The 27,366-nt window shown below is 35.5% G+C and overlaps 1 protein-coding gene across 1 annotated transcript in view; it reads right to left on the bottom strand.

Annotated features, from left to right (window-relative positions):
* Window positions 1-12,545: 12,545 nt before the first annotated feature.
* PPAT (phosphoribosyl pyrophosphate amidotransferase) overlaps window positions 12,546-27,366 on the bottom strand; it is a 49,428-nt gene continuing 34,607 nt past the window's right edge. Inside the window, exons 4-11 of the mRNA XM_044680099.1 lie at window positions 23,250-23,362; window positions 22,957-23,102; window positions 22,384-22,456; window positions 20,278-20,429; window positions 18,536-18,663; window positions 16,603-16,824; window positions 15,648-15,768; window positions 12,546-13,691 (exon numbers count right to left, since the gene is read on the bottom strand). Of these exons, the coding sequence (XP_044536034.1) occupies window positions 13,495-13,691; window positions 15,648-15,768; window positions 16,603-16,824; window positions 18,536-18,663; window positions 20,278-20,429; window positions 22,384-22,456; window positions 22,957-23,102; window positions 23,250-23,362 (1,152 nt within the window). The 3' untranslated portion in view covers window positions 12,546-13,494. The remainder of the gene's footprint in view (window positions 13,692-15,647; window positions 15,769-16,602; window positions 16,825-18,535; window positions 18,664-20,277; window positions 20,430-22,383; window positions 22,457-22,956; window positions 23,103-23,249; window positions 23,363-27,366) is intronic.

Raw genomic sequence — 27,366 nt, 5'->3', positions numbered from 1 at the left:
AAAAAAGATTTGTGACAACTGGGACTTGAGATCAGGCAAGTGGGAGGCTGAGACGAGGAAAAGTATACTAGGATGGAAGCATCCACTGAAAAGGAACCTTGGGGAGATGTCTTGTTCGAGGAACAGCAAGGAGGATCTCAGAGTAAGTGAGGGAGGGAGGCTAGAGGTGTAAACCGGGAAAGGGTGCAGTTTATGAAGTTTTAAAGCCAAATAGGGTTTTATATTTGATCCTGAAGGCAATACGCACCACTTTAGAGGCGGCTAGATGGCACAAAAGATGAGTACTGAGTCACTTCATATGTGACCCCGGCAAATCACTAAACCCTGTTGCCTCAGTTCCGTCATCTGTCAAATGAGCTGGAGAAGGAAATGGCAAACCACTCCAGCATCTTTGCCAAGAAAACCTCAGTGGGGTTAGAAAAAGTTGCACACCACCGAAAACAACTGAACAACAGTAGCAGCTAGATAGGGGCAGCCTGGACCTGGTAAAGCTTGTGCTTTAGTCAGTTGGAAATACTAAACCATCTAGTCCTCTAATTCTATTAAGTCCTCTAATTCAGTTGAGAAAACTGAAGTCCTGATAGGGTTAACTTGCCCAAGATTACACATATGACCTGTAGGTATGGAGAGCTTAAGGAAACTCCCTCTTAGATCTCAAACAAGCACTCATTCAGCCACTGCTTCCATAGGCTTTACCCTTACCTGGATTACACCCTTCAGATACCACCTCCTAAGGAAGACTCCAGATTCTTCAAATTCCTCTAGCATCTAAAGCTCATTCTTGTTCTAGAGGTGTCTACCTTACTGAACCCCCACATCCCCCATTCACCTTATCTGTAACTTCTGCCCAAGTCACCCCTCTCTTCTGTGTTATGCATTTAGAATATAAGCTCCAGATTAAAAGACTTGTTTTTGTAGTTTTATAGGACATCCTAAAGGTCTTAGTGCAGTTTTTTCCAATTTATTTTAATTTCTTTTAACACTTACTTGGTTTGTGAATTTTTAGTAATAAATTTTAATTTTAATAAGATGAGGCATCCTATCATTACACATTGTATGAGTTTCTAAAAGACTTAATTAAGTTAATTGGTAGAGATCTTGTTTGGTGACTTCAGTCACCTATTTCCATTTGACTTTTTCTTGTGACATTACCTTAAAAGAGTACCACATGTATTAAAACTATTCTTTGTATGGTCAGTAGCCTAGAATTCAAAAATCAAAGAGTGATATTTTTTGCAAAATAGTGGTTATGTTGAATTATAAAATACATCAGTATTTTAACTATAGATAATTAATTCCAAACTTTCTTAGAAATTTGTAGCATTTATATTTCTGAAGTTTTCAAAGCTTAAAACTGCACTTGTGTTTTGGGGACACTCAGTATTCCTAGAATTTAACAAAGTGCTCTGCATATAGTAAATGCTTAGCATGTGCCTTCTCATTTACTCATCCATAAGAACCTGTTCCCACCCTATCCTTATTGCCTGGTTAATGTTACTAAACTCATTTCACCTCCACTTTCTATCAGAACTGGCCCTTCCCCCATGCTCTGAATTCTACCATGTCCTTCTTTGTCTTTGCATTAACTGTCTCCAAGGCTGTCTCTTCACCTTGAAAGTCCTAAGTCTAGGCAAAATTAAATTCAATTGCCACATCCAATGAGAGGCCTGTCCTGATTTATGCATGTAATTGTTTCAATATCTATGCTTTCAAACACTATATATTTTGTATATATATAAAATTTCCCCCGTATTTTCTTACCTTTAAGAACGGATAATGTTGAAATGATTTCTTTTTGTCTTTGTATTCCTATGACCCACAGTGTCTTTCATCTTGTCCATACTTAATGTTAGCTGATGGTTAGATTTTGAAATGTCACCAATTTCCTCATTAAAATTATGTTAGTTGTTTTCTCTTATTTCTCTGATTTAATAAGAGTCAGTATGTGTCAGAGATGAGACTAAAAGACAAGTCCACCTGACTTTGGGGCCAGTTTTATTTACAACTTATACTATCTCTTTTGCTGAATATACATTTTTATGTTGGATTATAAAATTCATGAACACATATGTGTGTATGTATATACACATATTGTAATCAAGAAATAATAGGGGCTAATGAGGCTTATAATAGAGGGCAGGTTGGGTACCAGCTGAGTCTTCTAGGTAGGGAGACTATAACTTGAGTATAGGTTGATTTGGGACAGCCAGGGTTGTGTGAACCTGGGCTGAGATGTTTCAATCAGTCTCCCGGTTGTCCCTTAAGCTCCCTTGAGGTGAGGAGTGAAGAGACCCTCCCTCCTAGTGAGAAACAGAAACCAACAGGAAGTGAACTAAGATGGGTGCCTGGTCTAGCCCCTCAGGAAACTAGTGATAATTATCTTCCTTCTTCCCAGTCCCTGGCCCTAATTGGTGATATAAATGAAACACTGAAGCTCTCTGAATGAGGCCAAGGAGTTTATTAAATACAAGGGTAAGCTGAAGGAAGAGGGTTATGGTCTGGGCAACTATTGCTAAGGGTGAAGGCCAGTGCTGGCAGAGGGTCTCAGAAGGTAGGGTCAGGCTGAGGGAACCAGCCCCTCAGCCAGGGGTAAATTCCACTACCCTAACGTAGAGGGGTCTAACAGATAAACAAATGAGGGTAATGGCTTGGTTTAGGGGTGTCCCTGCCTGCCTAAGTAAACTAATTTCCCACATTCCACCTCCCTCACTCCCGGGGCCCAAGGGAGAGTCCAAGGGGATAGCTGGATGTCTGGGTCAGGTCAAGGAAATCAGTTGGTACTCCAGGGATATTTATAGAGCCAGCTCCAACCTTCTGGCGGTGAGACCAGGGACTGGCTGGGTCAACATTCTGTTTCCTTAACTGCCAGGATTGCTTCTGGTGATTTTGCAAATGCAAGAGATTCTTGCAGCAATCCTGCATTACAATCTATAAGCCCATATCTGGATGTATATACATATTTCTAATCACTAGGGCCCAGATCTGGCAGGGCTACAGTAGGATATCCCATATCTGCAAGGGATATGTTCCAAAACATACTGTAGATGGCTGATGTAAAGTGAACACCTGCTGATCCCCCCATATATATGTTCTCTTTCTCCACTTCTGTGTTACTGAGGCACATCTCAGTTTCCCCCACCCCCATCCCGAAAAAGAAATCTTTTAAAAAGTGGAAACAGAATATCCTGCTGCCGAGGCCATCTTCCTCTCAGGCAGGCCTCCAGCACTTCAGTTTGACCATGGATTACTAAGAACCATGGATAAGAGGGCCCTGCTGTATGTACGTACTCCTCCTACTAGACATTTTCTACACACATAACCCCAGCTTTCCAAGTTGTAGAATACATATGTGTGTATATGTGTGCATGTATGTATGTATGCTACATCCTTAGTTCTATTTGATTTTTGGAATAGGCAAGCATGCAACAGAATTCCACCTTCTTCCTTATTGTCAGGCTCAGAATCAACCAGGTGGGAAACAAAAATGGAAATAATACAATGGGGAAAATTGAGTCAAGAGACCCTGACCTTCAGTTACACCAAAGTTGTCCCCTCACCTTTTCCCAGAAACAGACATCCTCCTGTAGCTTTCCTAAATCGTATTCCCTTTGAGCAACCTGTCACATTGCTCTCAAAAGGTGAATTTCTGACAATGATCATTCAGACATTTATACTTCAGACCATTATCAAATTATAGTCACAAGTGATTTTTACCTTGGATAGCAAGTTTCACTAATCAAAGCTTGGGACCAGCTATGATTATTATTTCTCTCATGTTTTTGCAGTAACAGTTAACAGTAAAAAGTTTACCAGGTCTTTCAAAAAAAAAAAAAAAAAACCTCAATATCTTTGTCTTCTCTTATACTTTTCTAGTTAAAATTCATCCTGGTATAAAAAATTAATCAAAAATAAGTTACATTCTGGAATTCCACAGATAGTGTCTATAATTTGTTGTTGGTCAATTATATTCAACTCTCTGTGACCTCATGACTTCCATCCTCCACTATCTCCCAAAGTCTGTCCAAGCTCATGTTTATTGCTTATATACTATCCATCTCATCCTCTGCTAGCCCCTTTTTTGTTTCTTTTTCTTTTTTTTAATAACCCTTAACTTCTGTGTATTGGCTCATAGGTGGAAGAGTGGTAAGGATGGGCAATGGGGGTCAAGTGACTTGCCCAGGGTCACACAGCTGGGAAGTGTCTGAGACAGGATTTGAACCAAGGACCTCCCATCTCTAGGCCTGACTCTCAATCCACTGAGCTACCCAGCTGCCCCACCCCTTTTTCTTTGGTCTTCAATCTCTCCCAACATGAGTCTTTTCCAATGGGTCCTGTCAAGGTCACTCAAAACAAAACAAAACAAAAACCAGGAAAACATTGGCTAATTACTATACCTCTCCAGACTAGCAGATATCTGTCTCTTAGGGTATTGTATATTAATCCATAAAGCAAAAATAAATCTTTAAGAATGGAGTCTTGCTTTATAATTATAAATCATCACATAAATCATTTCCATATTACAAACTTAGGAGTTTGTTATACAAGGAATGTTGGTAATCAACAAGGGGATCCCATTTTCCAACTAAATCAATTCATTAGTTTAGAATTTCACAATATCTAGCAAGTTATTTCATGAGACAGATTAGATTTTATGACTTTGCCAAAGCTGATAGGCCCAAGGAACCTGGCAATTTTACAAATAATGAGTTTTTACAAGGTCTTTTCTTTGTACCTTTTCTCACAGAGTAAATAATTATTCTTCCTTTTTAAAACATACCAAATTAAATACTTGATGTTTTACGATTATTACAGTAGCCTCTAATAAATTAATAATTTCATAGTATCCAAATTAAAGTTTCCCAATGATAAAATTGTATTTTTCTCTTAATAGCATTTCTTATACAGTGATTTCCCAGAATTCACAATACAAGAAAACTTAGAAGCATAATAAAAATATACATTATATCATGTTTTAAATACATAAAACAAAACCAGACAGATGGCATCAATTCAAATGGATACATTTCTAATAGAAAATAATTTTATCACCTTTAACATTTTATATGAATCATATTTAAAACACAACATACTTACCCAGTATGAAATAATTATATTCAATGAAAGAAATAATCATAGTAATAATAATAAAATAAAAATATTCTTTACATGGTGCTCATCATAAGCCAGGTACTGTTAACAATTTTAGAATCATTGTCATTTTGATCCTTAGAACCACCACGGACCTCCTAATATCTAGGCCTGGCTCCCTATCTATTGAGCCACTTTACCTGCCCCCAAACAGGCATTATTAAGAGTCTTTCATATGCCAAGAACTGTGCTAAGCAGTTTTTATTTTTATCTTCATGATAATATTTGATCTTCATTGGACTAACTGAAAACTATGATCAAAAAAAGAGATTAGACATCTTCCAAGAAATCTTTAAAGAAATCTGTTCTGACATTCTAGAACTAGAGGACAAAATAGAAATTGAAAGAATATACCTCCTAGTAATATTATAGCCAAATTCCAAAACCCAAAGGTCAAGGAGAAAATATTGCAAGCAACCACCAAAAAAAAAAAAAATTCAAATATCATGAGTCCACAGTAAGGATAACACAACATTTAGTGGCTTCTACATGAAAGGATGGGAGGGCCTAGAATATGATATTCTAAAGGGCAAAGGAGCTAGGACTTCAACAAAGAATCACTTACTCAGCAAAACTAAGCATAATCCCTTGTGGGGGGAGGCAGGGGAAAATAAGTATTCATTTCAGTTACAACCTGGTAAAAAAAGTTCCAGCTTTGGACTTGATGCTGAAGGTGCTCAGCTGAAACCTCAGAATGCTTCTACTCTGAATTGTCACGTGGGTAAGTTAGGCTGACTTCCTTGGCCTACTTTGGCGTTTCCAAACTCTGCCTTAAGTAGGCTTAGAGCCTCTCTGATTTCTAAGGTCTTGTGGCTTGTAACCTAGTTTAATTAGTCTTTTAACCCTCTCTCTCCGTCCAGGCCTCTCCAGGCCTGGACTGGCCTCTCCCTCTCTCTATTTACCTTCCTTTTACCTTCCTAATTGTAAATAAACTACCTTAAACCGGATCCTGACTTGGGTCTATTTTAATTATGGATTCAATCTGAATTGTTGATTCCTGGCGACCACATTTTAAATACATATCTATAAATACCTAAAATCTCCCTCTTACATATTTGGCAAGTCCTTTTTACATTAAGGACTTCCAAACATTCCTGATGAAAAAACCAGAGCTGAATGGAAAATCTGACTCTCAAATACAAGACTCAAGAGAAAAAACAAGAAAGAGAAATCAAGACATACAATAAGGTTAAACCATGCACATCCCTAAATGGGGAGATGATTCTTATAATGGCAAAGAATTTTGTCATTATTTGGGCATTTAAAAAGAGTATATACATAGACAGAGGGCAAGGGTATGAGTTGAATATGACAGGATGATATAAAAAATTAAATTAAGGAATGGATTGGGAAAAGGGGAAGGACAAAATAGAATGGGCAAATTATTGAACATAGAAGAGGCATAAAAGAGCATTCACAGCATAGAGGAAAATGGGGGAGGTAGGGAGGAGAGCATGTGAACCCTACTCTCATAACTGACTAAATGAGGGAAGAACATATACGATCAATTGGGTAGAACAGTGATGGCAAACCTATGACACAACCATTTTCGATGGCATGTGAGAAGTATAGGGCCCCATAATGAGGATAAAACATTTGCTGCAGTGTAGACACTGTGCACTATAGATGACAATTCTACCTACATTTACCTATTTTGGTTTATTAGTTATATATTATAATTATACATTTTTGTTAAACTATAAATATCATGAAATTATGGTGATTTTTTTTTTCTCAAAGTGACACACCACCAGTTATGCTTGTTTTTTTGGCAAATTTTGACACACCAAGCTCAAAAGGTTGCCCATCACTGAGATAGAGAAAGCTATCTTACTCTACAAGGTAGGAGGAGAAAAGGGTAACAGAATAGGGGTGAGGGTGGTAGAAATGAAGGCAAATTGAGGGAGGTAGATAGAAGTCAGAAACTCAAAGCAGATAAATAGGATGGACAGTATTACACAGTAATAATGGTGCAAAAAAAAATTTTTACAAGTCTTTATAAATGCTTCATTTCTCAAATACATAGAAAAACAAATCAAATATATAAGAATACAAGTCATTATCCGAATGATAAATGGTCAAAGCATATGAACAGGCAGTTCCTAGATATTGTAATTAAAGCTCTCTAAAAACATACAAAAATGCTTTAAGTCACTATTATTTAGAGAAATGCAAATTAAAACAACTCTGAGGTACCACCCCTACAACTATCAGATTGGCTGTTATGACAATACAGGAAAATGACAAAACTTGGAGGAGATATGGGAAAGCTGAGACAACAAAGGCTTTCTTGGGGGAGTTGTGAGACTGATTCAATTATTTGGGAGAGCAGTTTGGATTTATATCCAAAGGGCTATAAAAGAGTACACAGCCTTTCATTCAGCAATACAATCACTAGGTTTATATCCCAAAGAGATTTTTAAAAAAAAAAAAAAAAAAAAAAGGGAGGGGGTGGGAGAAGAACCTATATAACAAATATTTAAAGCAGCTCTTTTTAGGGGGACAAAGATTTGGAAAGTGAGGGGAATACTATTATGCTATAAGAAATGACAAATAGGAGCTCAGAAAAATCTGGAAAGATTTAGACAAATGAAGCAGAGTGAAATAAGCAGAACCAAGAGAATATTGTATAGTGACAAGAATACTTTACAAACTGTGAACAATAGCTATTCTCAACAATACGGTGATCCAAAACTATCCCAAAGGACTCTTGACAAAAAAAATGCCATCTACTTCCTTTAAAAAAAAAATTAAGTCTATATCTAGACCAAAGCAAACTTTTTTTTCATTTTTTTTTCGAGTTTCCTTTCACAAAAGGATTACTATGGAAAAATGTTTTACATGATTGCACATGTAAAATTTCATATTGCTTACCATCTCAAGAAGGTGAGGAGAGGGAGCAAATCTGAGACTATATTATGTAAAAAATGGTGGGAAATGTTTTTACATATAATTTGGGGGAAAAATAAAATTTTTAAAAACCCCAGGAAATCTCCAAAATGCAATGCAGTCTACATACTGTTACTCCATTCTAGGCCCAACTGCCTCCATCTGGCTACTCAGTTATATTGAGATGTACATATATACTCAATGGTTCTGATTTGGGCAGTAGGCATTTTCCACCCATTTTCACCTGACAGTAACACAAACAAGATTCTTGTCATGTTATCAACTCTGTGAATATAACTATGGGTTTGTCTTTTAAAAACAGGAGCTTTGTTTTCAGATTACTCTGCCTTTAACCCCTTTATTCACCTAGAGAAATCTCAAAAGCAGATGTGTGCCATAATGGTTACAGTTTATGAGTCAGAAGGGCCTAAGTTCACATCCTGCCTGGAACTGGCTATATTTGGAAGTTAACAGTGTGTTAGTAGAAGATTCCTCACCAGAGGTCTCTATGCCAATGAAATCACAAAATCTACTAAAATAGTGATTTAGCCAATAAGATCCTACACTAAGGTTCTCAAGTTAGTAATTGACTTGACAACTGTCAACTGTTTCACATATGTATCTTTTTTTGGCTTTAATTCAATAAAGTTTAAGTGCCTGGCAGTATGCTAAGCTCTGAGGATACAAAGAAGTGAATGGCAGCCCTTGCCCTCACGGAGCTTACAATCCTATAGGGGAGACAACATGCAAACAAATCTATACAAAGCAAACTATATAGAGGATAAATAGAAAATCATAATGGAAGGTAAGCACTAGAGTTAAGAGGCCTTATAAGGGAAGATTTCTCCTAGAGTGTGGCATTTTAGTTGGAAGGTAAACAGCCATAACAGAGGAGGGACAGGGTTCCAGGAATGGGATATAACCAGGGCCTGCCCTCCAACTCTCACTTCTGTTTTTATCTCGTTTATTTTTAATCTTTTAAAATATTCTAAACAGCAAGTAAAATGAGCATTTCCACATGTAAAGAAAAATAGAGGACTTTACATAAAATGTTGTTTTCCAATTCTTTGAAGACTTTTGCAGTGCTTAAATTTTCACATGTCTACATTGTCTGTGAATACTTTCTTCTATCTTAACTCTGTAATGATTATTTTCATTCTTTTTTTCTCCCAGGTTGTCTATTACATTCTTCACATTTTAATACTTCTCCACTATTTCTTCTAGTTTTAGGAGATATTAGAGACCTCGCTTTACAGATGAGGAAACTGCCATTCAAAGGGGCAAAGTAACTTAAGTTCACTCCAGAAGTGAATGCCAAATCCTCTATTTGAACCCAGGGTCTCTGACTAAATCTCTTACTCTTTTCATTGTACTACACTCTTTTAAAGCATGTTTTACATATGACCTTAATTTCCACATTCTATTTTTAATGATGACATTCTTAATAGTTTAATTCTTGATTTTTAAATAGTTATGAATTTTTAGACATCTTATGGAATAGCTTCCATTTTCCTTCAGTCAGTATTACTTCTAAATTTTAATTTTCTTGCATTGTCTTTCATTTGTGTCTCAGGCATTTCTCTTCTATTTCAAAGAGTTCAAGACATTGTGACTAGAAGACACGAACCTTTCCACTGATTCTGGGATATGTTATTAGCAGTTATGCCATTTGTAGCTGACTTAGAATATTGGCCTTAGCCCAACCTCAAATTTACTTTCATCAAATATTTACTAAGTGCTAACTAAGTGTATACTTAAGTGTATACTGGGAATACAAAGAGGAGTGAAACCACTGCTGCCTTTCAGAAGATTATCCTTATGTTTTCTTCAATAAATAATTGATAGAACATCAACCACAGGATAAAGTCTGGAGAAGGAATATGGCAATGTTGGAATAATAACAGCTAACATTTGCATAGGGCTTACTAAGAACTTTATCATTATTATCACATTTAATCTTCACAAAAACACTGGGAGGAAGGTGTTATTATCATCTCCCATTCTACAGATTACCTGTTTGCCTCAGAGCAAGTGATCTGCCCAGGGTCACACAATTAAATAAGTACCTAAGCCTGGACTTAAACTCAGGTCTTCCTAACTCCAGATCCACCACTCTATCCATACATATTTCAAAAAGGCAGCAATGCAAAACAAAAACCAGGAACTCCTTCCCTGTCAAGGGGAATTGGATTCATCTTGTCATTTTTATAAAAAGGCAAAAAGTCCATCTCTCCCGATTTAAAAAAAAATTATGACATCCATAAAATATTTTAAGTGAACATACATTTCTTGGTTTAAGTGAAGCACATCTACATCTATACACATGAATATATGTACTGTCCTTTTTCATTCTGACTTCCCAAGGATACCTTGAAATTTCCTAAAACTTTTTACAAAGAAGGTGGCCATGGCTGTATCTCAGCAGTTCCTAATATGATTATATCAGGGTCACTGGTTTTGGGTTGCCAAGATATATAAAGATTCTTACCCCAGTAAAACTGAACGATTACATATGTGTGTGTGTGTGTATATATATATATATATATATATATATATATATATATGGTGCATGATTATTTTCCCAAAATATTGCACTTACCATCATATAATGTTATTTTCTACACCTATGTACCTTGGGTACAGTATATTTATCTAATCATTTTTATGTTCATTTGGAACATCCTGGGTTACCAGCTCTTGATTTTTAAGTAGTGTAAGGGGTAAAATATTTAAAGGGTCATTCCAATTTCACAGTAGGCAATATAAAATAAGTTATATTAACTGGCCTGTTAATGTCAACTGAAAAGGAGTATAAACCCTGGATTGACGTAATTGCTAAGGACACTAGAAAATGTATTCCTCTTTGAAGATACCTTAAAATTCATCCAGTATTGCATAAGCATCTTTCATTCAAACAGATCACAAAGTCAAAAAAAAAAGGTAGTTTATAACACAGCTTAGTATATTTCTTGCAAAAACATCTTCCAGTTTTTCAATTTACAATAATATTTACATAATTCATAAAGCAATTAAGCAAAATTTCATTATTACGAAATAAAGACACAAAAAGTTTAAAAACAGGTAAAGTATATATAGCTAGAAGAAGAAAAGTCATAATACTATTTTTCCCCATTATAATATACAAAACCACTTCAACATTTAACAGTGAAATGAAAACACAGACAACATAAATGTCAAATTGGATTTGGTTTAGTACTTCCCTGAGTTGATTTTCAAAGTCAAACATAAGGCTTCTAAGCACATCTGACTTAAAAGGCCCTGGCTCCCTATCACCTCCAGCCACAGAAGAATCATTTTAACATGATACAGCTGAAAGATTCATGTCTTAATAGAATTCCTCATGGGGCAAGAAAGTCACTTTAAAAATAATTAATAAAGCCTCCACCACTGGGGAAAGGGGATAGTTGGCAACCACAAAAAGGCTTGTAACCTGGGCTAGAGGGCACGACCATAACAAGCAAGTCTGCCAACTTCCTTGTGTATCATTCCCACTGATGGATATCTGAATAACTGATGAAGGTGGGAGATAGGCAAGTTACCCAGGACCTATTTATTGCACAATGCTGCATGCTACCTGGATGTTACATGGCTCTACTATAATATAATGTATAAAAATGCACAACAGACAATGACAAATCATTATTAATGAAGCTTACATACTCAAATATGCTGGACAACATAAAATACAATGTTGGATTCAATTATATAAGAAACCAAAATGACTTTACATATTTAAATATTTGCCCAAAATGTTGAGTTAAACCTCTAGGTTTATTTTTTAAATTCTCCACTGAAAAGCCTAGAAATATTTTTCAAACATAACAAACCAGCAGAAAATGGTTGCTGCATTATCACCTAAACCTGGGCACAAAAATGTCTATTTTCCCATGACTCTTCAAATTTAAAAAAAAAAAAACTAACTTTCTATTTTTTCATTTGTGATATCATAATTCATCAAAAGAAAATATGAGAAATTGTTATTCTACCACATGAACCAATGAGGATATGATTTGAAAGGTCACATTAGCTGTCTAAAATCAAAAGGAGGAAAAAAAAAAACCCCTGCTGCAAAGAGTAAATTATTTTAACTTCATTTTAAAGAGCTTGCTAGAGTACCTCAGAACTTCAGTTCAGAAAATTTGTTCAACCATGAGAGTACCAAAATAAAGTCAAAATTGTTTTCAATTACTCTGTTCCTCTTCTGTATAGGGTATAGGAGACAGGTTTTTACATCTTTTTTTGCAACATTACCAGCTGGGCCATAGTAAATGGTGAAATGCAATTCACCCAAGAAGCCTGAATTGCAAAATAAAACAAACACAATAAACTAGAGTGGTTCCTAGTTTATACACAATATCCACAGATTCTTTATGGTTACATGGACCGCTAGCTTCTAGTGAAGCCTATGGATGGACCCCTTGTCAAACTGCTTTTTTTTAACATTTAATTTTTATTTATTTTTTCTCAATTACATGTCAAGAAAAATTTTCAACATTCGATTTTTCCAAATTTTGAGTTCCATAATCTTTTCCTCCCTCCCTTTTCCCCACCCCTTTCCTTGAGAATAACATTAAAAAACATAAGCTTACTAAGTCATAGTTAAAAATTTTATTTAGTTATTTTAACTCCACGGATCCCATGTTAAGAACCTCTGGGCTAGACTATCATTTTGTTTTTCAGTTGTGGAAAACCTTTGGGATATTAAGAGTAAACAAATTATAATCTATAGCTCAGTGTTTCCCATACAACACACACAGCTCCATTGTAAAACAAATCCCCATCATTCTAATCTTTTGAGGGTCATTCTTGAAGTTGTGGACATCTATTCAACTCACCTGCCTCTTATACAAGTGAAACTGTTAAACAGTATATACACCAATACAGCAGATAAGGAACTTCTTTTCATACTGCTATCCTAAGCCACTAATCTATTAAGAAAGTTTAATTACGAAAACATTCTAAAATAAAATGAGGGAAATTATTCCTTAAATAAAAGTAGTTTTAAATTCTATAAGAATTTTTTGGCAAGTATGGTAACTAAAATCTTCTTGCACACAAAATTGAATTTTTTCCTCTGAGTTACCATTGGATAATATGGAATAAATGTTTACAATTCCATTACTTTGCCCTAAGAATTTTTATTCAGCTATTTAATAAAGCTAAAAGGAAAATCTCATGTTCCTATTACTTAAGTATAATTAATCTGGGATAGTCAATAAGTAAAAACACTTTGGTTTTTATATCTTATAAAGAAAACAAATAAATGACAAAATTACAAAGGCAAACAAAAGCATGTGGCAGGATCCGATACTTTAAGACCTACTTTTAGTAAGTCAATCATTCATAAGGCAAATTTAATAAAAAAATTTTTAAGTTCAGTTTTACATCCCATATAAAACATACCCCCCTCTTTCCACCCACTACCCCATGGCACATTCACCATTCCAACTTTACAGGGTAGTCTCCTGTGAGACATGCTGTACAGTGACCGTGCTTTTCAAAGTATTTCAGACCATTTCCATTTTCTTGAATTATATTTTCTTGCTTCTCAATTTTCTGTTTCTTCAATTTCATCCCTTCTTGAACAGATGAAATTAAACCTTCCACGGACAGATATACAACACTGTTTGCCCCTGGGGAAAAGGGAAAAGAAAATGGGTCATAGATAGTATAAAAAGTAAAGTACACAGCAAGACAAAAAAGCTTTGGCCCTTTTGTGTCCATATATTAAAAGGAAAGATTTCATTCCCCCTCCCCACCACCGCCAAATTCTCTAAATCACAAATTATTGGGTAATAGCTTTCCAAAAGTCAAAGAAACTTGATTTAGTTTGAACATATATAAATTCAGGAGACAACCACAAGGAACTAAACAATTGAGATGGCAGCAGATCACAGGGAGTTATTTTTCAATGCATGAAGAAAACAGCATGAGTTTAGGGAAAATCTACTGATGGGCCAAAAAACAGAAGATGTTAAAAAAAAAAAAAAAGTTAAATAAGGGTATAAATATATAGAAGAGCCAAATTGAAGAAGCTCATAAGACCAACATGAGGGAGAAGCTCTTGAAGGCAGAGAGCTCCCCATGGATGAGCACAGGAGTGACAGTTCTCTTGTGCTTTAGGATCATTATGTGGGCAACAGTGTCTAAAGAAGTGAGAAGTCACAAGCAGACTCTGCAGCACTTACAGACGTCCAGGGAAGGAAAGGGAGCAGATGCGAGAGTCTCCATGAGGAAGATCAAACAAACCTTGGTTAGGGCAGGGGAAGACACCATTGTAAAGGGAAGGATTGAGTCTGGGGAACTGAGGGGATGATGATATTCCCCACAGAAACTGGGAAATGGAGGAGTGGAAAAATGAGGTCTATCTTAGGTCTGATCTGAAGTGCAAGGTAGGAAATTGGGGCCGAGAAGTGGGAAATGTGGAAGGCAACTCTACTTTAAGTGGAATTATATCAGGGAGAAAAATTCAAGAGTTCCAGTTTAAAAACTCAACTTTTCACCTTGGCCAAACAAACACAAACTTTTTTCTCTAAAACAACCCTAACTTTCTGCCTCACAATCGATACTAAAGTAGCGATTCTAAAGCCAAAGAGCAGCAAGGGCCAAGTCATTGGGGTTGTGTATTGGTCCCAAGGCAAAAAGAGTGGTAAGGGTACGCAATGGGGATCAGGTTACTTGCTCAGGGTCATACAGCTGGGAAGTGTCTGAGGCCAGATTTGAACCCAGGACCGCCCATCTCTGGGCCTGGCTCTCAATCTACTCAGCCACGCAGCTACCCCCAAGTATACTGTTCTTGAAAAATACACTGTTTGTAAGAAAACAATGGAATCTCCAAAAACATTTACAAGGGTACAGCTGGGTAGCTCAGTGGATTGAGAGCCAGGCCTAGAGACAGGAGGTCCTGGTTTCAAATCTGGCCTCAGACACTTCCCAGCTGTGTGACCCTGGGCAAGTCACTTGATCCCCATTATTTACCCTCACCACTCTTCTGCCTTGGAGCCAATATGCAGTATTGACTCCAAGACGGAAGGTAAGGGTTTAAAAAAAAAACATTTACAAAAATATAAATAATTTAAACTATTGTTTTATTAAACAAGTAATGAAAACTGTTCCTAAGGGGAAATGCAAATGTTATATTTGTGTGGTCTTTAAATTATAGTGTGGTCACAATATAAAAAGCAACTTAAATAAGGTTTTTGCTTCAATTTAATAAGTGATGTAACTTTTGACAAATCAAGACTTCTTTAAACTTTAGCTTTACCATATTCTTACTGAGGTTATTATTTGTAATATTTAAGTGTTTCAGATTTTTTTTAATTCAAAGATATTTTATTTTCCCAATTACACACAATAACGATTTTCAACATGTTTTCCAATATTATGAGATCCAAACTGTCTCTCTTCTCCCTCCCTTCCTTCCCCCTGTTAAAAGACAGTAAGCAATTTGATTTGTTATACATATGAAGTATTTCAGATTTTAAGAAAAATCAAAGGTCTATGAAAAGTGTATTTTAACTACGAGACAAGATATAAGCTAATATTTTTATTAGTGATAATTACAAATAACATTTAAATTAAATGCCCACCTATGTATTTTGCAAGATCATCAAATTCAGGCCTGTTGGCAATAAGCTCTTCTTTTGTAGGAATATTTATTCCCATATAGCACGGAAATCTTATTGGAGGCGAAGCTACTCGAATGTGAACCTTGGCAAGGAAATATTTTAAGAAGATAAAGCTCTGGTTATTGAGAAAAGGTGAATATTACTTAATAAAAAATTTTATTCTCCCAAACTTTAAGAATAACAACTTTAGATCTACAGTGGAAAAGTCAGTATTTTATAGTATTTTACAGTACATTACATCAAAGGCACCTTCTTTATCCTACAACATGAAGCCTTCAAATTTTCCTGTTTTTAAATAACTCCAGAGAAGAGCCTTAATCTTTATATGCAACAAATTTCATCTTCATTTTAGCCCGTTTCCACTAGTTCTGTCTTATTGGGAAATGGTCATTATTCATCAAAAAAGAATTTCTCAAATTTTTCTTATCATTTGTTATACTGCCAAGAACAACAAAGAGATCTTTTTTTTCTAGAGGCTGTCAGCAGACTTTCCCCAAACAACCATGAAATTATCAGAAATCCTCTTTAAGGTTCTTTTCTGTAGGCCACCTATTCTGGTTATTTTCCCCAGTATCCTTATTCTTCACGAGCTGCTGTTTTTTATTTATTTTTTATTTTTTTGTATTTTAAACCCTTAACTTCTGCGTATTGACTAATAGGTGGAAGAGTGGTAAGGGTAGGCAATGGGGGTCAAGTGACTTGCCCAGGGTCACACAGCTGGGAAGTGTCTGAGGCCGGATTTGAACCTAGGACCTCCCGTCTCTAGGCCTGGCTCTCAATCCACTGAGCTACCCAGCTGCCCCCATGAGCTGCTGTTTTTAGTGAAGCTTCAACTGATCTTTTCCAAAGATTAAATAATTCAAATTTCTTTATACTCCCAACTAACTTCTAGTCAACAAAATGAAAAACTTCTTACCTCTTTTGCTCCAGATTCTTTGAGCAACTTAATTATGGGTGAGATGGTATTGCCTCTTACAATGGAATCATCTATTAGAACAATCCGTTTGCCTTTAAAATTATCAGAAAGGACTCCAAATTTTTTTGCCACACCTAGCTGTCTTAATCTCATATTTGGCTGAATGAAGGTTCTTCCTACATATCGATTTTTACAAAGGACTTCTACATATGGTAGGCCACACTGTATAAGGGGAAAAAAAGGTATATATGTGTATATCCATAAATACATAAAATGGACTAGATACACAGGTAATATTATTAAAGTATTTTACATGTTGACAGCTTCCATTTAAAATGATAAAATGTATTTATAGCATACAAAAATTTATTTTTGTTTTGGAATAAGTATTATGAAGCTTTGGTACTGCCTAAAAAACACTCTAAACCAGATAATGAGAGGGAGGAATTTAGAGAGGATAAAACATGTAAGAAAAAGAATTTTGTTAATTATTATTATGGCTCTTTCAATGAAGAATAGCAATTTAACATTTTTATTTTGAGCATTTTCTGATGTTATATCTAAGCTAGCTTCTTCTCAACTTCTTCCCACTACTCCAGGTTCTGCCACCTGGGCAGCTAACTAGGTGGCCTAGAAGAGAGAGAGCTGGGCCTAGAGTCATGACATCCCAAGTTCAACTATGACTTCAGATACTAGCTCTGTAAACCATGGTCAATCAATTCATCTGTCTCCTCAATTGTAAAATGAAGATGATCAATAATAACACCTACTTTCAAGGGCAGCTGTGAGGATCAAATGAGATGTCTGTAAGCACTTAGCTCAGTGCTTGGTACCCAGTATAGTCTTCATATACATTTGTTCTTTTGACCTTAATCATCCTCCAAATCTGAAGCCCAACTATAAGTAATCAAATCCCTCCCTAACATGACAGTCCTTCAGGTAAATAGATACAACTCTCATATACCACCGGTTCCCTACCCCACCCCACCCCTTTTCTTCTTCCTAGTTTAAATATTTCCAGTTCCTTCAACTGATTCTGATACAACATAGATTCAATGCTACTCATCATGCTGATACTTCACCTTTGGAAACTCTTGATTAATCAATATTCTACCAAACCATCGTGCCCACAACAGCACATCCTAAGACTCCAAATGAGATCTGCTCTGGAAACAATACAGTGAGACCATCATCTCCCACAATCCTAAAAATTATGCCTCTTATAATTTGCAACTAAAAAGACATTAGCTTTTAAAATAACACCACACACTGATAACATATTAAGCTTTCAAGTCCACTAAAAAGACCAAATCTTTATCATAATTCTTTTCTAGTTGTTCTTCCCCAGGCTTGTATTTGTAATTTTTTTGTACTCAAGTGTAAATTTTACATTTATCCTCTACTGACTATCATCTTATGATATTCTACCCTGTCAAATCTTTTTGAATCCGATCTCTGGTATCCAAGGTATTAGCTATCACCTCCAAACTTGTGCAACTTGCAAATTTGAAGAGCATGTCATCTATGCTTTACTCTAAATCATTAATTAAAAGACTATTGATACCACAGAGTCAATAAGAGAAACTTAGGGTACTCTTAATCCTACCACACTAGTACCAAATTAACAACTAAATGGGTTAATACCAGGTATAGGAAAAACTCAATAAAGAGAATATATAGCATTAGAAATGTTTACATCAAGACAATCTTTCTTTAAAATATGGCACTCTACAGTAAGTTTAGCAAGTTTATAATTACTTCTGGAATGAAAAACTTTTCACAATCTCCTTAAAAAGCTAATGAGTAAATTAAAGTACCACCCTCACAAGCCTTTCCTTCCCTAACTATCCCTAGAATAAAGTATCACTAGCTTAATTTATTCAACTGTTATTAGAATCATTAATTGGATTTTTTAAAAATTAAGAAAAAATACCTTTCCAGCATAACCAAGTGCTGCTGGCGTGGCTGATTCAGGAACAGTACTGACCAAATCAGCATCCACAGGGGCTTCAATTGCCAACTGCTGACCACAACGATGTCTAACTGTGTATACCATCTGGCCTGATTTGATTAAAAGAGAATTAATTAGACTACTAATACTAATACTATATGTAGTTAATATTGATATTGGTCATAATTTCTTACAATGTATTATGAAAACTAAAGGAAAAATAAAAAAGTTTTGGTATAATACTTAAATATAAAGTATCACATCTTTAATGAGAACGTTAGATCCCTAGCCCCTACCAAGGAATTCAAATCTAAGAGTTAAATGAAAGGGAAAGACTATAACAAGGAGCTATGATTATTTTGGCAGCTAGGTGGTGCAGTGGATGGAGTGCCAGGCCTAAGTCAGAAAGATTCACCTTCCTGTCAAACACTTACTACTTGTATGATCCTGGGCAAGTCACTCAACCAGTTTCCTCATTTGTAAAATGAGCTAGAGAAGGAAACTGTATATCACTCCAGGATCTTTGCTATAAGTAAACCCCCAAAACGAGGTCACAGAGTGAGACTTGACTGAAAAAAGGACACAATTATTTTAAATTATAGGTCTTTAGACCATAGAATTTTGATCCCTTTATGAAACATCAAGTTACTGTGGCCTTTAGAGCTCTACTGGGAGAGATCAGCTATCAGGCCTAGAGATGGGAGGTCCAGGGTTCAAATATGGCTTCAGATACTTCCTGGCTGTGTGATTCCAGGCAAGTCATTTAACCCCCATTGCCTAGCCCAGTGATGGGGACCAAAGGAAAGGAAATGCTCATCTGTCAGTCTGTTTCTAAGGCAACTCTTTTGAAGTTTCATTGTATTGTATCCTACTCATTGTATTCGTCAGATTAGGAATAATGTCACCAGCCAGAAAGAACATTTCAAGCCCCTCCCTCCCCCCCATCTGGCCTAAGGGTTGTAGTTTGCCCATCACTAGCCCTAGTCCATATTGCTCTTCTGCTTTGGAACCAATACACAGTATAGAGGGAAGGTAAGGGTTTACCAAAAAAAATAAAACTCCACTGCCAGTGGAGTTTTGTTTTGTTTTTTTTTTTTTATAATATAGAGGAGCAGAAGCTGAAGTGACTTTTGAAGCCTACTAATGTGAACTGGTATTGCCTATTGCCATTCTGGAAATCAACTGGGAACTATGCCTCAGAAGTCAACAAACTGCCCTTTGATTCAACAATACCACGTCTAGGCCTACACCTCAGAGGAAAAGAACTTATTTATACCAAAGTATTTTCAACAGCTGTTTTTGTAGTGGCAAAGAAATGGAAACTAAGACAGGGACCACTAACTAAGGAATGGGCAAATAAATTATCAGTGTAATGGAATACTTAAGAACTTAAGAAATGATTAAAGGGATATTTTAAGCAAAATTCAGTAAACTTCTTTAAAGTGAGAATACATAACAATTTATTCAATAAAAACATTATAAAGAAAACAACTTTATAAGACTTAAGAATTCTTATCAATGCAATAATCAACAATTACAGAAGACAGGTGAAGAATGCTAACCACATCCTGATAGTGAGGTTGAACAAACTCAAGATGAAGAGGCAGAAAAGATGCAATAAGAAATTTGGCTAAAGTTTTCAATTTCTGCTGAAAAGAATAAGGAGACCTCTAATAAGATAACTATGTATCCTAAAATAAAATCGAAAGCACAATGTTTCTTGCCTTCAAATATACTATCCGGTCTTGCAAAATAAACATATTCAAAGATACAGAAAGCCACTGGATCTCCTCCAGACCTCGGTACAGTATCAAGAGTCTGAACATTATGTCTGGATATTTTCACAATTTCTCCTGGTAAAATTTCTCGATAATACCTTAGGGGGGGAGGAAAAAAAAATAAAAATTTTCTTTAAAAATAGTCCTAAATGACAATATTCACTATTCTAAAAACTTATAACGCATATCTCTACATTAGGATAGAATCATTAATACCAAAGTATTAACAGTACTTTTATTAAATTACATTTAACTACTCAATGTAAAAACTATTTTTATTAACTTAATATTTAGGTTCCCCCCATTAGAATATAAGTTCAATGAGAATAGGAATTTCTGTAATTGTTTCTCCTAGGTCTCCCACAGTGTCTGGTCCATAATAAATGCTTAATAAAGATTTGCTGACTGATGAAATTAAAGGGCAATAATGGAAATGCAAAGATTAAGTATATTTTTAAACTGGATTCCAAAAGGAAGGCCCTACCAGATAATCATCTGCAAATGTTAATGTATTTGTGAGGGATATTTTAAAAATTTGAAAGTGTATTTTAATCTATATCAGATTGCTTACCATCTCAAAGAAAAAAGAGGAGAAGGGAAAGAAGATGGGACAAAATTTAAACCTCAAATCTTTAAAAAAAAAATGAATGTTAAAAAAACTGTTTTTACATGTAATTGGGGATAAAATATTTTAAAGCATACTTCCAAAAGAATCTGTATTGGAATCTGAATTGGGAATTAGGAGTGTTTTATCACATTAATTTTTTTTCCTAAAAATATCCTTATATTTTTCAAATCACAAAAAGCAATAAGAGCACTAAATTTGAACTCAGAATATTTGTGTTCAAATACTATTGGAAATATTCTCCCAGAAAATGTAACAAATAGGAATAGCCAAGAATTTTAATGGCTTGAATGTTACAATAGGAAGAGCTAGAAATGTTAAGGAGGGGAAATTGGAATATCTCCTTTCCTGCTTGTGGTACTGAAGCTCTGTGTATCTGGTTTTGGCCTGCGAAGGGATAATGGCTAGAGACAGATGCAAAAAAAAAAAAAAAAAAACCCTCTATTTAATAACTATTAAGGTTGAGGAAAGGTAAACAAAGGTTTTGGGGACTAGGATTCCCTAATCTAAAAGGGTCTTAACATATCCCAGTCCCACGGGTCCTCACTGACCTGCTTTTCCTGTTCAGGGTTACCCTTGAGCCTCCTTAAAACCCTTATCTATCACTAAAAATCCTGAAACTATACTAAATAAACCTTATGCCTCTAATTATATATTTACTGTCTCTGTAAATCTCTTCAGCTATAAATCAGCTGGTAGCCTTCTCACTCTAAACCAGCTGCGAGGCCTCAGGCGTGGTCAGGCTTCTGGGCCCAAAGACAGGCCTCACTGCAGCCACCCAGAATGACAGTCTCTCCTCTTACATCTCTTTCAGCTTTTAACCAATTCGGTTATTCACTCACTCTGCCCATGACCAGCCCTTTCGGGCCTAGCAAGGCTTTAGGCCTAAGCAGGCCTCAAAATGGCTCCACCCTCTCAGCAGCCACCCAGAGGAAAAACAGTTTCTTTCTCCCTTCTGTTAACTTCCCCCACAAACTCCCTACAGATACTCTAAGCTATTCTCCTCCTCCTGTCACTGGGCTTTTTCGGCGTTCCAGGGAACAGAAAACACCAGGAGTCCCCCTAAGGCCAAAAACCACCAGAAGCCTGCTGGCAGCTGAAAAACCCCAACTGTCTCCAGCTACCCAGAATTCCATCTGCCACACTACCCAAGATTCTTTCTGATCTTAAAGAAATCTTACCCACTAGTCTTTACCCTGTCCTTAGCTGCTAATTAATCCTAATAATACTACCTTTGTTATTTAGAACTTCTATGGTCTAACTATTCAACGCCCTCTAAGCCTCAGTTTCCTTACCTGTAAAAGTGAGGGATTTGAACTATTTGACCTTTAATGCTTATAACTATAAATCTATGATCTCTAAAGTTCTCATTAGTGATTCAGCTATTATTTTTTAAACTAACATTTAATACATTATAAAGGACTTACACTGCACCAATAGATAAAAAACTGCAGGATTCAGATGATACCACCCATCCTTCAGTTTCAGAATTATTTTTTCCTATAAAGGGAAAAAAAAGTTATCTTTTCAGGTATAAGAAAATTACATTTTTAAGACTATGGCTAGTTAATTAATGAACAAACCAAATAAGGCATAACATTTTCATTTCCTTTACCTCGATTTGTACAGGTTCTTACTTGGTTTGGAACAGATGAAAAACTAAATGATCCTTGAGTTCCCTTCTAATACTATGTTTTGCTAGAATTAATCAACACTTGACAAGAGGAAAAGAAAATAATCACATGATATTTCAGAACTGGAGAAATACTACATATCAGCTGAAGATTTAGTTTTTTACTTCCTAATTTGAAATGGTAAATGAGTAACTACAAGGAAGAAATCCACAGAAGATTGACAGGAGGTGTCCAGGGGCAGACATTATTATCAAATCTGTCTTGGTAAAATAAAATGGCATTCTTTACCTTCTGACATTTCAAGAAAAGTGCTCTGGATTTCTTTTTCAATTTTAGACAATTTCTCTTTATTTCACAGAATTTTACCTCTTCCATTTATATCAGATACAGGAATAAGACGTCCAATACACAGGGGACGATTTCCATAAGGATCTCTTACTGCATAAATAACATCTCTGTGCATAATAAGTAATGAATATGATGTAGGGGCTTCCTTCATTAAATTTTTAATCCTAAAATGAGAAAAATTTAGATTATCCATATTTGTAGTTGTTCCTACTTATAGCTACATATGGAAATACATACACAGATCTCAATAACAGATAAATCTTTAAGCAATATTTTTTACTCCTATTGATGCATTTTATTTTTACACTTACCTTGCTACCCAGTCAGGGCTGTCATCTCTTTCATGTGGAGGTGTATAGGCCAGCAACTGAGTAATCATTTCACTGTCAGAACCTGTTGACAATCCAACACCATGCCGTAGAAGCTATTTTAAAAAGAGGATGAAGAAAAGAAAAAATGAACAATTAGCTAAAAATTTAAGGTCTTTTGGACTTTATGATATTTATGGGAGAACTAACATCAATGCAGTGTCATAAATTATTTAGAAATATTAACACTTCATTCAAATTTAACTATAGCTAGACTTTGGTCCCCAATGATACAAATGATATGATTTTGATACAAATGATACAATGATATGATACAAAACTGACCAGAAATTTTTACTGAGAAGCTTGTAGAAAGCTATAAGGGAATTAAATTATAAAATATAATTGTTATTTAAAGAGGCTAATGAGATAAAGCAGGATATATACAAGACAGAGGTATGAAATAATTGAATAGAATTAGGTTTCCAAATAAGTAGTACAGAAATATGTAGTACAGCAGTTTTGGGAACATTAGCATAGCCTAATTAGTAACAGAAGACTTCCAGGGAGATGTGAGGCTTAAAAACAACTTAGTTCCTACCATAAACCCATCAAAAATGCTGGAAAAAATTGGTATCTACAGGACAGATTATGGGAGGATAGGCAAACAAAATGTATTGCTGAATGAACAAACTGTGGTAGATGAATGTAATAGAATAGTACCAGGTCATGGGAGATAAAAAATGAGAGACTACATGGGAAACTTGTACAAAGTAAAATCCAAAAACAATTTACTTGATGACAACAATGACATGAAGAAAAACAACTGGGAAAGATGCTAGACCTCTGATCCACACTATGTATGATAATGACTTTGAAAAAATAAAGATGGGGGCAGCTGGGTAGCTCAGTGGATTGAGAACAAAGCCTAGAGAGGGGAGGTCCTAGATTCAAATCTGGCCTCAGACACTTCCCAGCTGTGTTATCCTGGGTAAGTCACTTGACCCACATTGCCTACCCTTACCACTCTTCTGACTTAGAACCAATACCAAGACCTGGTTCTAAGACAGAAGGTAAGGGTTAAAAAGAAAAAAAATTTAAACCAGTGGAAATGCGCATCGGCCAGGGGGGAGGGCGAGGGGTGAAGGGGAAAGTAGGAACATGAATCATGTAACCATGTTAACTTTTCTTAAAAAATGAATATTAATAAATGCTAAAAATAAAATAAAAAAATTTTTAATTTAGACATCATTTTTCAAGAAGAAAAACTGCCCTAATATCATAGAACCAGAGGGCTCCAAATAAAGTTCTTAAAATGAAAATTCCCAGAAATATTATAGCTAAATTACAGAACACCATATACATACATATATGCATATATATATGATAACTAGCCAAAAAGAAATAATTCAAATAATATAGAGATACAGTCAGTCTAACACAAGATTTTGCAGCTTTTACAACATGGTATGAGAAGGTTCTGAATGGCATTATGAAAGGCAAAGGAGCTAGGATTACAACCAAGAATCACCTTACCCAGCAAAACTGAGTATAATCCTTCAGGAGGAAAAAAATGGATATTGGATCAAAATTTTAAGCATTCCTGAGTAAAAGACCAGAGCTGAACAAAAAAATATGAATTTCACATACAAGACTCAAAAGAAAACAGAAAAAGGTAAACAGAAAAATCACAAGGGATTCAATAATGTTAAACAGAAGATACTTAAACTCCTAAAAACTATCATTATTAGGACAAGTTAGGAGTCTACATAGAGAACATAGGTATGAGTATGATAGGATAATATCCAAAAAGATAAAATTAAGGGATGAGAAAGAGGGATGCACTAGAACAGCAATGGCAAAACTTTTAAGAGATGGAGCACCAGTTCTTTGATTTCTTTATCTGAATATTGCCTATTCATCAATTGGGGAATGGTTTGATTTTTTATACAATTGATTTAGTTCCCTGTATATCTGAGAAAACAGACCTCTGACAGAATTTTTTGTTATAAAGATTTTTTCCCAGTTTGTCGTTTCCCTTCAGATTTTAGTTGCATTGTTTTTGTTTGTACAAAACCTTTAATTTAATATAATCAAAATTATTTATTTTACATTTTGTCAATTTTTTTCTAACTTTTGCTTGGTTTTAAAATCTTTCCTTTCCCAGAGATCTGACAAGTACACTATTCTGTGTTCACCTAATTTACTTATAGTTTCCTTCTTTATATTCAAGTCATTCACCCACTCTGAATTTATCTTGGTGTAGGGTGTGAGATGTTGATCTAAACCTAATCTCTCCCATATTATTTTCCAATTTTCCCAACAGTTTTCTGAAACATTGATCACTCATGAGAAGGATGAGATAACTTAATAAAAATGACAATCCTACTCAAATTAATTTACTTAGTGCCATACCTATCAAACTACCAAGAAACTTTTTTATTGAATTAGAAAAAACTATAACAAAATTCATTTGGAAGAACAAAAGATCAAAAATATCAAGAGAACCAATGAAAAAAAAATGTGAAGTAGGGGGGCCTAGCATTACCATATCTTAAATTGTACTATAAAGCAGTAGTCATCAAAACAATATGGTAATGGGTAAGAGATAGAAGGGAGGATCAGTGGAATAGACTTGGGGTAAATGACCTCAGCAAGAAAGTTTATGATAAACCCAAAGAGCCCAGGTTTTAAGACAAAAAGCTGCTATTTTATGGAAAGTTGGAAAACCGTATGGGAGAGATTAGGTTTAGATCAGTGATTCCCAAAGTGGGCACCACCGCCCCCTGGTGGGTGCTACAGCAATACAGGGGAATGGTGATGGCCACAGGTGCATTTCAGGGTGATGAATAACTGTAAGGGGGCAGTGATAGTATGTGACAGGGGGCGCTAAGTAATATTTTTTCTGGAAAGGGGGTGGTAGGCCAAAAAAGTTTGGGAACCACTGGTTTAGATCAACATCTCACGCCCTACACCAAGATGAATTCAGAATGGGTGAATGACTTGAATATAAAGAAGGAAACTATAAATAAATTAGGTGAACATAGAATTGTATACCTGTCAGATTTATGGGAAAGGAGAGATTTTAAGACCAAGCAAGAGTTAGAAAATATTACAAAATGTAAAATAAATAATTTTGATTACATTAAATTAAAAAGGGTTTGTATAGACAAAACCAATGCTATCAAAATTAGAAGAGAAGCAACAAACTGGGAAAAAAAAATCTTTATAACAAAAACCTGACAAAGGTCTAATTACTCAAATATATGAGGAGCTAAATCGATTGTGCAAAAAAAAAAATCAAGCCATTCCCCAAATGATAAATGGGCAAAGCATATGAACAGGTAATTTTCAGATAAAGAAATCAAAACTATCAATAAACACATGAAAAAGTGTTCTAAATCTCTTATAATTAGAGAAATGCAAATCAAAATTATCCTGAGGTACCACCTCACACCTAGCAGATTGGTCAATATGACAGCAAAGGAAAGTAATAAATGTTGGAGGGGATGTGGCAAAATTGGGACATTAATGCATTGCTTGTGGAATTGTGAATTGATCCAACCATTCTGGAATGCAAATTGGAACTATGCCCAAAGGGCTTTAAAAGACTGTCTGTCCTTTGATCCAGCCATACCACTGCTGGATCTATACCCCAAAGAGATAATAAGGAAAAAGACTTGTACAAAAATATTTCTAGCCAAGCTCTTTGTGGTGGCAAAAAACTGGAAAATGAGGGGATGCCCTTCGATTGGGGAATGGCTGAACAAATTGTGTTATCTGTTGCTGATGGAACACTATTGTGCTAAAAGAAATAATGAACTGGAGGATTCCATGTGAACTGGAACAACCTCCAGGAACTGATGCAGAGTGAAGGGAGTAGAACCAGGAGAACATTGTACACAGAGACTGATACACTCTGGCACAATCGAATGTAAGGGCAGCAGCAATGCAATGATCCAGGACAATCCCAAGGGACTTATGAGAAAGAAAGCTATTCATACCCAGCAATGCAATGATCCAGGACAATCCCAAGGGACTTATGAGAAAGAAAGCTATTCATACCCAGAGAAAGAACATGGGAGTAGAAACACAGAAGAAAAACAACTGCTTGATCACA

The sequence above is a fragment of the Gracilinanus agilis genome, chromosome 6 (genome assembly GCF_016433145.1).
Source record: "Gracilinanus agilis isolate LMUSP501 chromosome 6, AgileGrace, whole genome shotgun sequence".
Taxonomy (NCBI): domain Eukaryota; kingdom Metazoa; phylum Chordata; class Mammalia; order Didelphimorphia; family Didelphidae; genus Gracilinanus; species Gracilinanus agilis.
Note: the sequence above shows the minus strand (reverse complement) of the source record. Positions and strands in the feature narration are given on the sequence as shown.